General features: G+C 33.6%; 1 protein-coding gene across 12 annotated transcripts in view; it reads left to right on the top strand.

The window, feature by feature from the left end:
• PPIG (peptidylprolyl isomerase G) overlaps window positions 1-12,509 on the top strand; it is a 45,867-nt gene that overhangs the window by 18,464 nt on the left and 14,894 nt on the right. For 6 of the 12 annotated variants that reach the window (XM_061435708.1, XM_061435700.1, XM_061435717.1 and 3 more), the window contains 7 exons: window positions 168-245; window positions 347-421; window positions 982-1,089; window positions 2,117-2,161; window positions 2,847-2,934; window positions 8,505-8,534; window positions 8,628-8,767. In XM_061435708.1, the coding sequence (XP_061291692.1) occupies window positions 185-245; window positions 347-421; window positions 982-1,089; window positions 2,117-2,161; window positions 2,847-2,934; window positions 8,505-8,534; window positions 8,628-8,767 (547 nt within the window). In that variant the 5' untranslated portion in view covers window positions 168-184. Of the gene's footprint in view, window positions 1-110; window positions 246-346; window positions 422-981; window positions 1,090-2,116; window positions 2,162-2,846; window positions 2,935-8,442; window positions 8,535-8,627; window positions 8,768-12,509 lie in introns of those variants that run through there. The other 6 variants (XM_061435758.1, XM_061435767.1, XM_061435734.1 and 3 more) reach the window with 2 other exon arrangements.

The raw sequence follows: 12,509 nt of genomic DNA, 5'->3' as shown, positions 1-12,509 counted from the left end.
TTTCAAAGAAAATAATCATGTAATTTATGTCATAGAAGTAAATATTAAAATAAATTCAGACTACATTTCTTGTTTATGCTCCACAGAGTTTTGTTTTGTTTTCTCTTCAGAAATTTATGAAAAATCTTTGCTGTTTTAATGTGTTTGCCTGAAACTATTTTACTCAGATTGAAGTATTGACGCCATGGGAATAAAGGTTCAGCGTCCTAGATGTTTTTTTGACATCGCCATTAATAATCAACCTGGTAAGGAAATTAATGTCTCTATTTAACATTTATATATGAATATTTAATATTTTAAATTATCTTTACATGAAGAAATATAAACCAGCTACCTTCTTTTTCAGCTGGAAGAGTTGTCTTTGAATTATTTTCTGATGTGTGCCCCAAAACATGCGAGAACTTTCGGTGTCTTTGTACAGGTTTGTTGACATTTTCACTCACCCTAATAGTTTCAATTTAACACATTTTAGGTTTTTTCATGCATTGTATTTTTCTTTCTCAGCATGCTCATTTGCAACATTGACTAGACATGAAAGTAATTCTTAGACATATTAATTGTAATAGGATTTATCAGAGATTGATTTTTCCACTCACTAGAAAAGCATGGGTGCTTTTTAAACTAATTTTTAAAAGAATTCCTGAGAGGAGTGAAAATTCTATAGCTTAAAGAAGTCTTTATAGATCAAGAGAAATAATTTTTTATTTATTCATTTTATTTAAATTTTTCTTTCAGTTTTATTGAGATGTGATTGACATATCACTGTATGAGTTCAGGTGTGCAGCTTAATGATTTGATTTACATACATCATAAAGTGGTTATCCCAATAAATTTAGTTAACATTCATCATCTCATATAGATACAAAATTAAAGAAGTATGGAAAAAATTTTTTTCCTGTGATTTCATCGTTAATATTGCTTTAATACTATTTCCTTAATTTCTTTTCTACTTAATAGCCTACTAATTTTTCTTCTCTTTAGGTGAAAAGGGGACAGGGAAATCAACTCAGAAGCCATTACATTATAAAAGTTGTCTCTTTCATCGAGTTGTCAAAGACTTTATGGTTCAAGGTGGTGACTTCAGTGAAGGTAAGACTTTAATTCTTACCAAACAAAATCAAATATTATTTGTTTATAAATTTATATTCTCTTATTCTTATGTACATGGATCTGAAAGTTAGACAAGTCTCTGGAAGTACTGGTCCAATTTTCTTCTCAGCCCACTTAATCTTTTGGTCAAACAAAAAGAACTGGAAATTCCTTGGTGGTCCAGTAGCTGGGGTATGGAGCTTTCACTGCTGAGGGCCCAGGTTCAGGTCCTGGTTGGGGAACTGAGATTCCGCAAGCTGCCTGACATGGCCAAAAATAAAAATTAGAACAACTCATAGAAATACACATAAAGGAGGAAAAACGTAGGAAAAAAATTCATCTTTGATGCATGAATTAATTTCAGAAATTTGCTTTTGGATAAAAAACCATTGGCTTCCCTGGTGGCTCAGTGGTAAAGAATCACCTGCCAAAGAGAGGGATGCAGGTTCGATTCCTAGGTCAGGAAGATCCCCTAGCGATGGATGTGGCACCCCACTCCAGTATTCTTGCCTGGAGAATCCCATGGCCAGAGGAGCCTGGCAGACTACAGTCTATGGGATCACACAAGAGTCAGACAAGACTTAGCAACTAAACAACAACAAAAAACCCACTATATGTCTCTTAGTAGCCTGTCTGTGTTCATGTTTGATTTTGTCACATCCAGTTATCTTTTACTACAGTATAGTTTTTACCTCCTTTCTTTTTGTAAAAATACTGAAACTTTTTAAAAACACTTTGAAAGCTACTAGTAATTTCTGTTAAAGGACCTACACAATCATTAGAATCTGAACAGTCTTTTTTCTACAGATATTAATAGGCTTTGTCACACTCATATTGTTGGATCAGAGAGGAGAAAAAGTAATTTGGGATCTTGTCAGTATTATCTTTTATGATTTGCTGTGAACCTTTGAGTATTGTTGGTGTAAAGTCATTCAGGTACCTACTTTGTAAGAAGCATTTTGTTTAGGAATGCTTCAAGGAAACTACTGACCTAACAGTTCTAAGAGTTCATGCTTTTCATTCTTAGGAAATGGACGAGGAGGGGAATCCATTTATGGAGGATTTTTTGAAGGTACAAATACTTATGTTTAAATTAAACATTTAGTGTTTACTTTTAAATTAAAAGCTTGATCTTAATCTTTATTAAAAGAGAGATTCAGCTGTATTTCTTAGTGATAATACCAACTTTTTTGTGTGTCCATTTTTCTCTGAAGGTTTTTTAAAAATCTTTGATATTCTAAATTTGGCTGTAAAGTTTTCCCCAAATTTAAGTTTTCTCTGAAATTTCTATTAATGTGAAGATCATTTGAAAGACTCTAAAAATGTGGTTGTGGAATTAATTTCATATTACCCATCTTTAACTTTTGGGAGTCAGTGAAATTTCACATTCTACCTGCTTTTTTCTTGTTCTAATACAAGATTGGAAGACAATCTGCGTTCTTTGCAATAAGCTGTTTTCTTTATCAATAGCAGAAATTAAGTTAATGAGTGCTTCTGTGTGCTAAAAATATTGAAGAGAGATTGGTATAGTATTTGGATTTTATAGTAAATGATTGAAAATTTAAAATATTTTTATATGAAAAGATAGGGGAGGGAATTCATTAATTTTAGATTTCTCTTACCCTGACTTTTTAATCTAAATTTTGGTTGGCGCTAAAGATCATATGATAGGAACCCAAGATATATAGAGGAGTGAAAATGAATTTTGAGGGGGAAATTATGCCTATAATGTAACTGAAAACTTTGCTTCTTTATAGATGAGAGTTTTGCTGTTAAACACAATAAAGAATTTCTCTTGTCAATGGCCAACAGAGGGAAGGATACAAATGGCTCACAGTTCTTCATGTAAGAATTTATGATCTGATTTAAAATATCCCTTTTTTGGTATGTCATTTTTCTGGACTCCCGCTACTGATCACTAATAAGAAAGGGACTTATAAGGTATAAGGGGGAGAATTTTTAAAGGTGGAAGAACAAAGAATTTAGCAGTACAGCTGACCTCCCCTTTTGCTGAAAGGGGAGGTCAGCTGTACTGCTAAAGTTTTCAAATGATGAAAACTTTTGTCAAGAGGACACAGGAGCCAGCTTGAAGGGGTAGAGTTTCCACTGGCCAAATGAGGACAAGTTGAGCATTGATTATTTTGAAAATAAGTAGTGATGATATCATATTATCAAATAAAATAGAAATCCAGGCATCCATTCGGAAATAAATAATAAATGAATAAGGAGGGAGAAAGAAAAACTTCCTTAGTAGAATGCAACTAACACATGTAAAAGAAATTGTAGCATTAGAGATGTCCCTATTTTCCAATCATCTCAGTAGTAATTGATCCAGGAAAAAATTATCTATGGAGGATAAATTAAGGAACAGAATATTTGCAGTGAGTATCTCTTTATAAATTACTTACTTAAAAGAGTAAAATACGGGTTGTTCCTCATTTTTCAAAGATTCTGTATTTGTGAATTTGCCAACTCACTAAGTTTATTTGTAATCCAAAGTCAATACTACTAATGTTTTCCAATTCTGACCATTAAAAAATTGTTACCAGGGCTCATGTCAGCAGTTCACATTTTTTCTATGGGTAAAAATTTGCTCTGCTCTTCAGTAACATAAACTCTTTTGGGCTCAGAAGAAGTTAATCTGTCAGCACCATATGGATTATTTCTGTGTTTTCTATTTCATATTTGTAACTCCCTTCTTCAACCATGAGAAATCTGTCTTCCATTATGTTAAAAAAATTCTACTCATTTGTTGAATCCTAGGTTTAAAAATTGCCACCCTGTAACACTGGGAAAAGTAACGTACTAACTAGAGTTCACTGTTTTTAGCAATTTTTGTTTTTAAAGTGAGGCTACGTAGTTATCGCATTTAAAAGTGACTTTTGTTAGTACTTTCTAGTATAAAGTTTGTATGGTTTTATGACTCAAAATATGTTATATTCATTTGTTTCTGATTATATTTCATTTGTTTTTCCTGCCAGATTGATTTGTTTTTTGTCCTTTTTTTTAAGCTTTTTTTTTTTTTTAGATTCAAAAGTATTTTATTCAGTAAAAAATCACTAACCCCAAGTTTTAGCACCAATAAAACCAAAAATAGAAGTGTTATATGATCCAACAATTACATCCTGGGTTTGTATACCAAGGAAATGAAAATACTAATTCAAAAAAACATGCATTCCAAGTGCTCATAGCAGCATTATTTACAGTTGTCAAGATATAGAAGTCAGCTGTGTTCATCAACAGAGGAATGGATAAAAATGTTAGAAATATAACAGAATATTACTCAGTCATAAAAAATGTAATTATGTTATTTGCAACAGCATGGATAGACCTGAAACGTATTTTGCATAGTGAAATATGTCAGCCAGAGAAAGACCACACTGTACATTATCACTTATAGGTGGAATCTAAAAAATAAAACAAATAAATGAATATAACAGAACAGACTCACTAATACAAAGAACAAAGTAGTGGTTACCAATGGGAATAGATAAGGGTAGAGGTGTACAGGATAGGGAATACAGGATTGAGAAATACAAACTCAGTTCAGTTCAGTTCAGTCACTCGGTTGTGTCTGACTCTTTGCGACCCCATGAATCGCAGCACGCCAGGCCTCTCTGTCCATCACCAACTCCCAGAGGTTACTCAAACTCATGTGCATCGAGTTGGTGATGCCATCCAGCCATCTTATCCTCTGTCGGCCCCTTCTCCTCCTGCCCCCAATCCCTCCCAGCATCAGTCTTTTCCAATGAGTCAACTCTTAGCATGTGGCTGAAGCACTGGAGTTTCAGCTTTAGCATCATTCCTTCCAATGAACACCCAGGACTGATCTCCTTTAGGATGGACTGGCTGGATCTCCTTGCAGTCCAAGGGACTCTCAAGAGTCTTCTCCAACACCACAGTTCAAAAGCATCAATTCTTCGGCGATCAGCTTTTTCACAGTCCAACTCTCACATCCATACATGACCACAGGAAAAACCAAAGAAAGGCAATGCCAAAGAATGCTCCAACTACCGCACAATTGCACTCATCTCACACGCTAGTAAAGTAATGCTCAAAATTCTCATTTGTTGAATCCTAGGTTTAAAAATTGCCACCCTGTAACACTGGGAAAAGTAACATACTAACTAGAGGTCACTGTTTTTAGCAATTTTTGTTTTTAAAGTGAGGATATGTAGTTACCGCATTTAAAAGTGACTTTTGTTAGTACTTTCTAGTATAAAGTTTGTATGATTTTATGACTCAAAATATGTTATATTCGTTTCAGATTATATTTCATTTGTTTTTCCTGCCAGATTGATTTGTTTTTTGTCCTTTTTTTTAAGCTTTTAAAACATTAATATGATTCTAAGAATCAAAGCAGAGAGAATACCATGGAATTATCACTCCCACATAACTCTTCACTCCATTTCCATTCCCCCATTTTTTCACCCCTTTTTACACCACCTGTCCATATTAGTAACCAACCTCATTAGTTTCTGGCTTATTTTTCTATATTTCTTTTTACAAACATAAGCACAGATACACACTTTTTTCTTATTTTCCATTTTTTCTTATACAATAGATAGCATACTGTACATAATGTTTTTCTCTCTTCACTTAATGATATATCCTAGAGATCATTTCATATCAGTTCATAGAAATCTTTTTCCTTTTTTCATAAATGCATAATACTCTATTGTGTGTTTATATACTATAATTTATTCAGCCAATTACCTATGTATGGATGTTCTTGATTGTTTAAACAGAAAGAACTTATATCACATTTGTTGTTTAGAATACACAGATAAAAAGAAGAAAAACAATCCTCTCCCCAAGTGCATCTTTTCATGGAATAAAAATATAGAGTTGCATATACTCTGTAATCAACATTTGCATGTAATATAAACTTCTTTGTATGTTACTAAATATGAATTAGTAACATTTTAATACTACATGTTAATCCATTGTTTGAATGTACTATGGTTTTATTTATTTCATCTCAGTTTTGAACGTTTAGTTGCTTCTTGTTTTCAAACTGCTCCAGTGAACACTGTTGTACCTATTGTTTGATGCATTTTTAAATTCTTCTATGTAAGTGACTGGAAGTTTACTTAGTCAAATGTTTATACATGTTTAAGGGTTTACATATATATTGTTGCGTTGACTTCCAAAAGGAAGTGCTAATTTTACCAGATCCTCAGCAACACTGTTATCATTTATTTTCACTTTTTAAGATAAAATTCTCCCCATGCTAACCAAAACCCCTGTGTTAAATTCACATGTATATTCTCAGAATTTTCCTCCTGTTGGTTTCTCCTGACCTCTTTCCAGTTCTGGTTAACTCATCTTTACTTCTTTGTTGTGTTTTTTTTTTTTTTTTTACAGAAACAACTTCAGTTTTTTAATCTTTAAAAAAAAATATCGTGGTAACATATAAAATTTGCTGCTTTAACCATTTGTAACTAAGTCAATGATATTATTTATATTCACAGAATTGTGCAGCTACCACCACTATTTCCAAAACTATTTCATCATTCCATAGAGTAGCCATTTCCCCTTCCACTCAGCCACTTGGTAACCTTTATTCTACTTTCTGTCTCTGAGCATTTACCTATTCTATATATAGAAGTGGAATCATACAATATTTGTCCTTTTGTGTCTAATGTATTTCACTTAGCATGTTTTGAAGGTTTATCCATGTTTTATAGCATGTATCAGAACTTCCTTCTTTTTTGTGGTTGAGTATCTTTCCAATGTATATACATACCACATTTTGTTTATCCATATTTATTTGTTAGTGGACATTTGGGTTGTTTCCACTTTTTGTCTGTTGTGAATAGTGTTGCAGTGAACATTGGCACATATGTGTATTTGTTTGAGTCCCTGTTTTCAGTTCTTTTGGATATATACCTAGGAGTAGAATTGCTGGATTATATGGTAATTGTATGGTTAGCTCCTTAAGGAACCATCAAACTTTTCCAGAATGGCTACATCATTTTACATTCCTACAAGCATTATACAAATTATGCTAGTTTTTAGCATTATTTGTTCTAGTTTTGACATTCTCATCACTTTTTCACCAATCTGAGAATGACTGTGAAGCACTGCAAGTGTTGATTTAGGGATTATAAATACATTATAGTGAGCAAGCCCGTGGGCAAATATGAAATCTGTGAAGTGAGGATTTACTATATCTTGATGCAAATTGTATATACTGAATGTAACACAAATACATATATAGTATACACCTAGGTTTTTACATTTCTAGGTGCTTTTATCAAGTTGAGGTGATTACAGCTGTTACAGTGAGAAAACAATAACAGGTTATCACTTTTTAAAATAAGGTGAGCTTATTTTAAAGTTCTAACATGTACATGAAATACATGTATACGTTAGAATTTTTTTAGTAGTATTGTTTGTGTTTTAACCAAAGGTTAGCTTAAATTGTGTTCCTTCTTTCAAATTTCTAATGCTTTTTTAAAGATTTTTTCAGATAATGAATCTTATACAGTACCCATCTTTAGTCCGTTGTATCAGTATGTCTTCATAGCTACTCAGATAGCAGCTTTCTTAACTACAAAGTTTTAAGGTTGATGAGAAGAAAAAAAGGATTTTTTAAAATGACTTTTTGCTTATTTTAGATTTTGTCTAAATTTTAATGCAGATCTCTTTCTTCAACATGAGATTTACTTTATGTTAGGGATAACAAACTCTAAGACCTATAGGTCTTAGGCAGGTAACATAAGGGAATAAAGACTGCTGGGATGAGAAACTTAATTATTAATCTTTCTATTAGAGACAGGGATACTCAGCTTGACCAATAATTGCCACATGCCAAGTGCCACATCTTCCAGGTTTTAAAAAAGGTCTAGAATATGGATTTTTATATAGAAGTATCTAAATTTGTAAGTCTTGGCAGCTAGTTTAAAAATTTATAATATACAGGATGGACCACTTCTGTTTAGGCCCCATGGAACACATGTGAGTGCGTCAGAATGTGACCTGGGCTCTAACTGTTTAAAATGCTAAGGCTGAAAAGCACTGTTGTTAAACTAGTGCGATGTTTTGGTAAGTTACGGTATACCCAGATAGTAGAACGTTGTACAATTATGGATATTCAGTAAGAACCCAGTTACATGCAAGAAACATGGATGGATAGACGTAACAACAAAACATCAACTTTAATTTCATGTATGTTTTCAATAATGTATAGGTGTTTCAGAACAAAATTTTGAAAATGCATTATGTCAAAGCATCTTGCATTCGATTCTATTTAAGGTTAAGGTAAATAAGATTCTATTATGTTAACGTATGTATGAATTCTTGTTTTCTACATTGTTTCCAATGCAGTTATTTTCTTTTCCTTTTTAGAGATGCTAACTTTGTTTTTCTCTGACTTTGTTTTTATTCTTCTATTTGATGACTTCCAAAAGAACAACAAAACCAACTCCTCATTTAGATGGGTAAAGATTATTTTCATGTATTTTACAACCTATTTTAAATTAATATATTAAAATAAGAAACTTTTATTTAATCATCTTTACTTGACTCTTTAGGCATCATGTGGTTTTTGGGCAAGTGATTTCTGGTCAAGAAGTTGTGAGAGAAATAGAAAACCAGAAAACAGATGCAGCTAGCAAACCATTTGCTGAGGTACGGATACTCAGTTGTGGAGAGCTAGTTCCAAAAGCTAAAGGTAAATACAAGTATATATTTCTGCTAACTTTTATGTGCACAAAACAGTCTTAATTAGTTGGCATGAACTTTATACTAGAGTGAACATAAGTATGACATTTTTGTGTATTTTTAATGTATTTTTGTGTTTTTTAAATCTGTTTTACCTTACTCCATATTTTGCTCATTTACTGTGAAACTGATTAACTTTCCTTGTCATTAATTTACAGTAATTCATCCTTCTGCTTCCATATTGTTTTTTAGATTTTTTGAAAAGTGTAGTTGTCTAAATAGTATGGTAAGTACTCTTCTAGGAAAAGAGTGTGGGGAGGATGACAATTGACAAGATTAACATAGGCTAACAAACTTTATGGGAATAAATTATTTCCCCTTCATGCACTGCTTAGATTCATAACCATCTGGCACGTTTGAGACACTTGTTTTACTTAAACAAGAACACGTCAAGTTAACACAACTGGTAGTTTGCTATGATACTATCTGAAATGGTAAGAATTTGGTTTTAAGTATTTAAAGTCTTTATATTAAATATGTAATTTCTATTGTTTATTACACATATTGGGAGAAGGCAATGGCAACCCACTCCAGTACTCTTGCCTGGCAAATCCCATGGACAGAGGAGCCTGGTGGGCTGCAGTCCATGGGTCGCTAGGAGTCGGACACGACTAAAGCAACTTAGCAGCAGCAGCAGCAGCAGCAGCAGGGAAATAACTGGCCAGAGTGGGAACTTGAAAGAGACCATTGGTTTGTTTTGATTTTATGATTTTCTTAAAGAATAGCTAAATTCATCACGCAAGTGAGGCACTGCCTCAATGGTTCTACTTCACCTGCCTAAACACTCCCCCGTCGCACACGACTTGGTCCTACCGCCCGCGTGGGCTTGCCACCTCCCTTTCTCTCCCTACCTCCCTTTTTGTGACCACCTCTACACCCCGGCGGAGAAGGCAATGGCACCCACTCCAGTACTCTTGCCTGGAAATCCCATGGACGGCAGAGCCTGGTAGGCTGCAGTCCGTGGGGTCGTACACGACTGAGCGACTTCACTTTAACTTTTCACTTTCACACATTGGAGAAGGAAATGGCAACCCACTCCAATATTCTTGCCTGGAGAATCCCAGGGATGGGGAAGCCTGATGGGCTGCGTCTATGGGGTCGCACAGAGTCGGACACGCCTGAAGCGACTTAGCAGCATTACACATATTGAGTCTGACAATCTCAAAGTAATGAGGTGAGTTTACCTTCAAATCTGTATGGAAAGCAATAAAATACTGAATTGACCTATTCTTAGTTGTCTAAGAAATAATAAATAATATCAGTACTTAGTGTTTCATGTTTAACAAATGTGGGAATCATCTATAACCTTTCTTCTCTCATCTTCATGAGAACTATATAATACTATTTCTCTCATTTTACAGATACAGTCAAGGAAATTGTTCTTTACCACATCAGGGAACTGGACCCAAGTTTGCTGGCTCCAGATCTAAAGCTTTGTTTGTTAGGTGTTGCTAACTCATTAAAGTCTTTAATATTCTTTTCAGAATTGCCCTAAATAGAACATTCTGTTCTCAAGTTTTAAGTATACTGATGTGCTCTGTAATATGTACATTTCATTTTGCTTTAATATAAAAAGACCCACAATATTTCTGGAGGAGAATCCGCAGACACACACAGACAGGGTTTGTGAGATCTTAGTTCCCCAACCAGGGATCAAATCTAGGCCCATGGCAGTGAAAGTATCAAGTCCTAACCACTGGACTGCCAGAGAAATCCCTGGAGAAGACTTATTTTTAATAAAAACTAAAAAGCAATCTATATTAAACTTTGAAAATTTTAGACCCTGAATCTTGCCATTTTATTCTTCAAAGTGTTCTTGGTACAATTAGAATATTTTGGTTTAAGACATTTCTTCCCATATCATGTAGAAAAGTCTTCATATTTTATTTTTTTTTATTTTTATTTTTTTTAATATGACATGTTAAATTTTGGATACTTTTTTATTTTGAGTGTTTTGTACAATTTATTGGTTCCAATTATCATTTTATTTGTGAGAACACTTACACTGAAGTTACTATTTTTTTCATTTTTGTTGAACAATTTTTATCATTTGTCTTAAAACTTTCATTTATTTCTTAAATTTCCTAATGTATAAATAGTTTTTATGCTCATCTAGTAAATTGCAACAATCTTGCAACAGCTAATTTGAAGGAAATGCCAATAGATAAAATTGGTGCAATTTGAACATCAAGATAATTAAGTACTGAATTACAAATCACAATATAAAAAAAGTATTCATGAAGAAACCTATGTGTCCATCAACGAAGGAGTAGACAAAGAAGATATGACATATATATATAATGAAATTTATATTTAATATAGTATATAATATAATGGTATTTATATATACATATAATGGAATATTGCTCAGCCATCAAAAAGAATTAAACAATACCATTTGCTAGATGGACCTAGAGATTGTCATACTGAGTGAAGTAAATTGTACAGAACAAGAAATATCATATGACATCCCTTAAATTATACAGTTGAACTTATTTACAAAACAGAAGCAGTCTCACAGAGAACAAACTTACAGTTGCTGGAGGAAGGATGGAGAGAAGGGGTACTTAGGGTTCATATTTTATTTTGTACTCAGCAGTTGTTCTTTGGCTTTTTTCTTGTGTTTTATAATTTTTAAGGATTTTGTGTTAGGATCTATTCTCTGCTTATAACAGTTAAGAATGCTGTGTGGTTACATATTTAGAAAGAGACTGAGGTAATTAAAAAGCTTACATCTTAAACCATAAAAGTTATCATAGACTCTCTAATACATCTGGTGTAAAAATTCTTCTTGGTATTAACTGGTTAGTGTTTGAATATTTGCTGAATGGATGAGAAGGTGAATGAATGTCACTGTTTATATGTTATTATGTTTTTATCATATATTTTCACCTGAAGTGATAAATACTAATTTTGCCTGTGCCATTGTGGCCAGGAAGTTGTGCTGAAAGTTGATGTAGTATTCTAGTGTGTGTTCCCCAGACTCATGCTAAGGAAGCATTTCTTGCCTTATCAGTTTCATCAGTTGAGGAAAATTTGTCCCTTTGTTAGTGTCTTCGCAGGAGTTATTGAAAAGTTCAGGTTTGTTTCAAGCATACTGTCCATGCCTGCTCTGTTCTGGATCACACTATGGAAGGAGGAGAAGAAAACAGTTTGGCACCTATTACCCTACAGCCCTTCAGTTATCATTCAGAACACTGGTCAGAATGAATTTTGTCATGCATCTGTATGATCTTTTTTTTTTAGGTGTAGCTATGTGTTACATCCAGTTTATGTTTGATGGCCTTCTTACAGTCTTAAATTGGAAATAGTCAAAAAGCTTTGGGTAGCACAATGGTGTTCATTGTCATCATATTCAAAACCTTGTTTGAGGGATACACACCCCAATTTTAAAAAATAAATATAGAATTTTTTTTCTTTTCTTTTTCTAACTTCCTTAAAGAAAACAAAAAGACTTCTGAGGAAATCTGTCTGGGCCCACTTATATGTGGTCTTGGTGAGTCTGGGCAATCATCTTGTGCCTTTGTCCCTTTGCTGTTGTGAGATTGGAAATTCTACTCTTTCTGGCTATTTGAATGTGCCTGAGAAGGTTCAGAGTCAAGGGGAGCATCCTTCTAACAGGTGCAGAGGGGAAACACTGGAGACTAACCAAAACTGCATCCGTATAGAGGCTATCAAGGGGCGGGCCGAGT

Source organism: Bos javanicus, chromosome 2 (assembly GCF_032452875.1).
Source record: "Bos javanicus breed banteng chromosome 2, ARS-OSU_banteng_1.0, whole genome shotgun sequence".
NCBI classification, from domain to species: domain Eukaryota; kingdom Metazoa; phylum Chordata; class Mammalia; order Artiodactyla; family Bovidae; genus Bos; species Bos javanicus.
The sequence above is the reverse complement of the archived record's forward strand: the minus strand, read 5'-3'. Positions and strand labels throughout refer to the sequence as shown.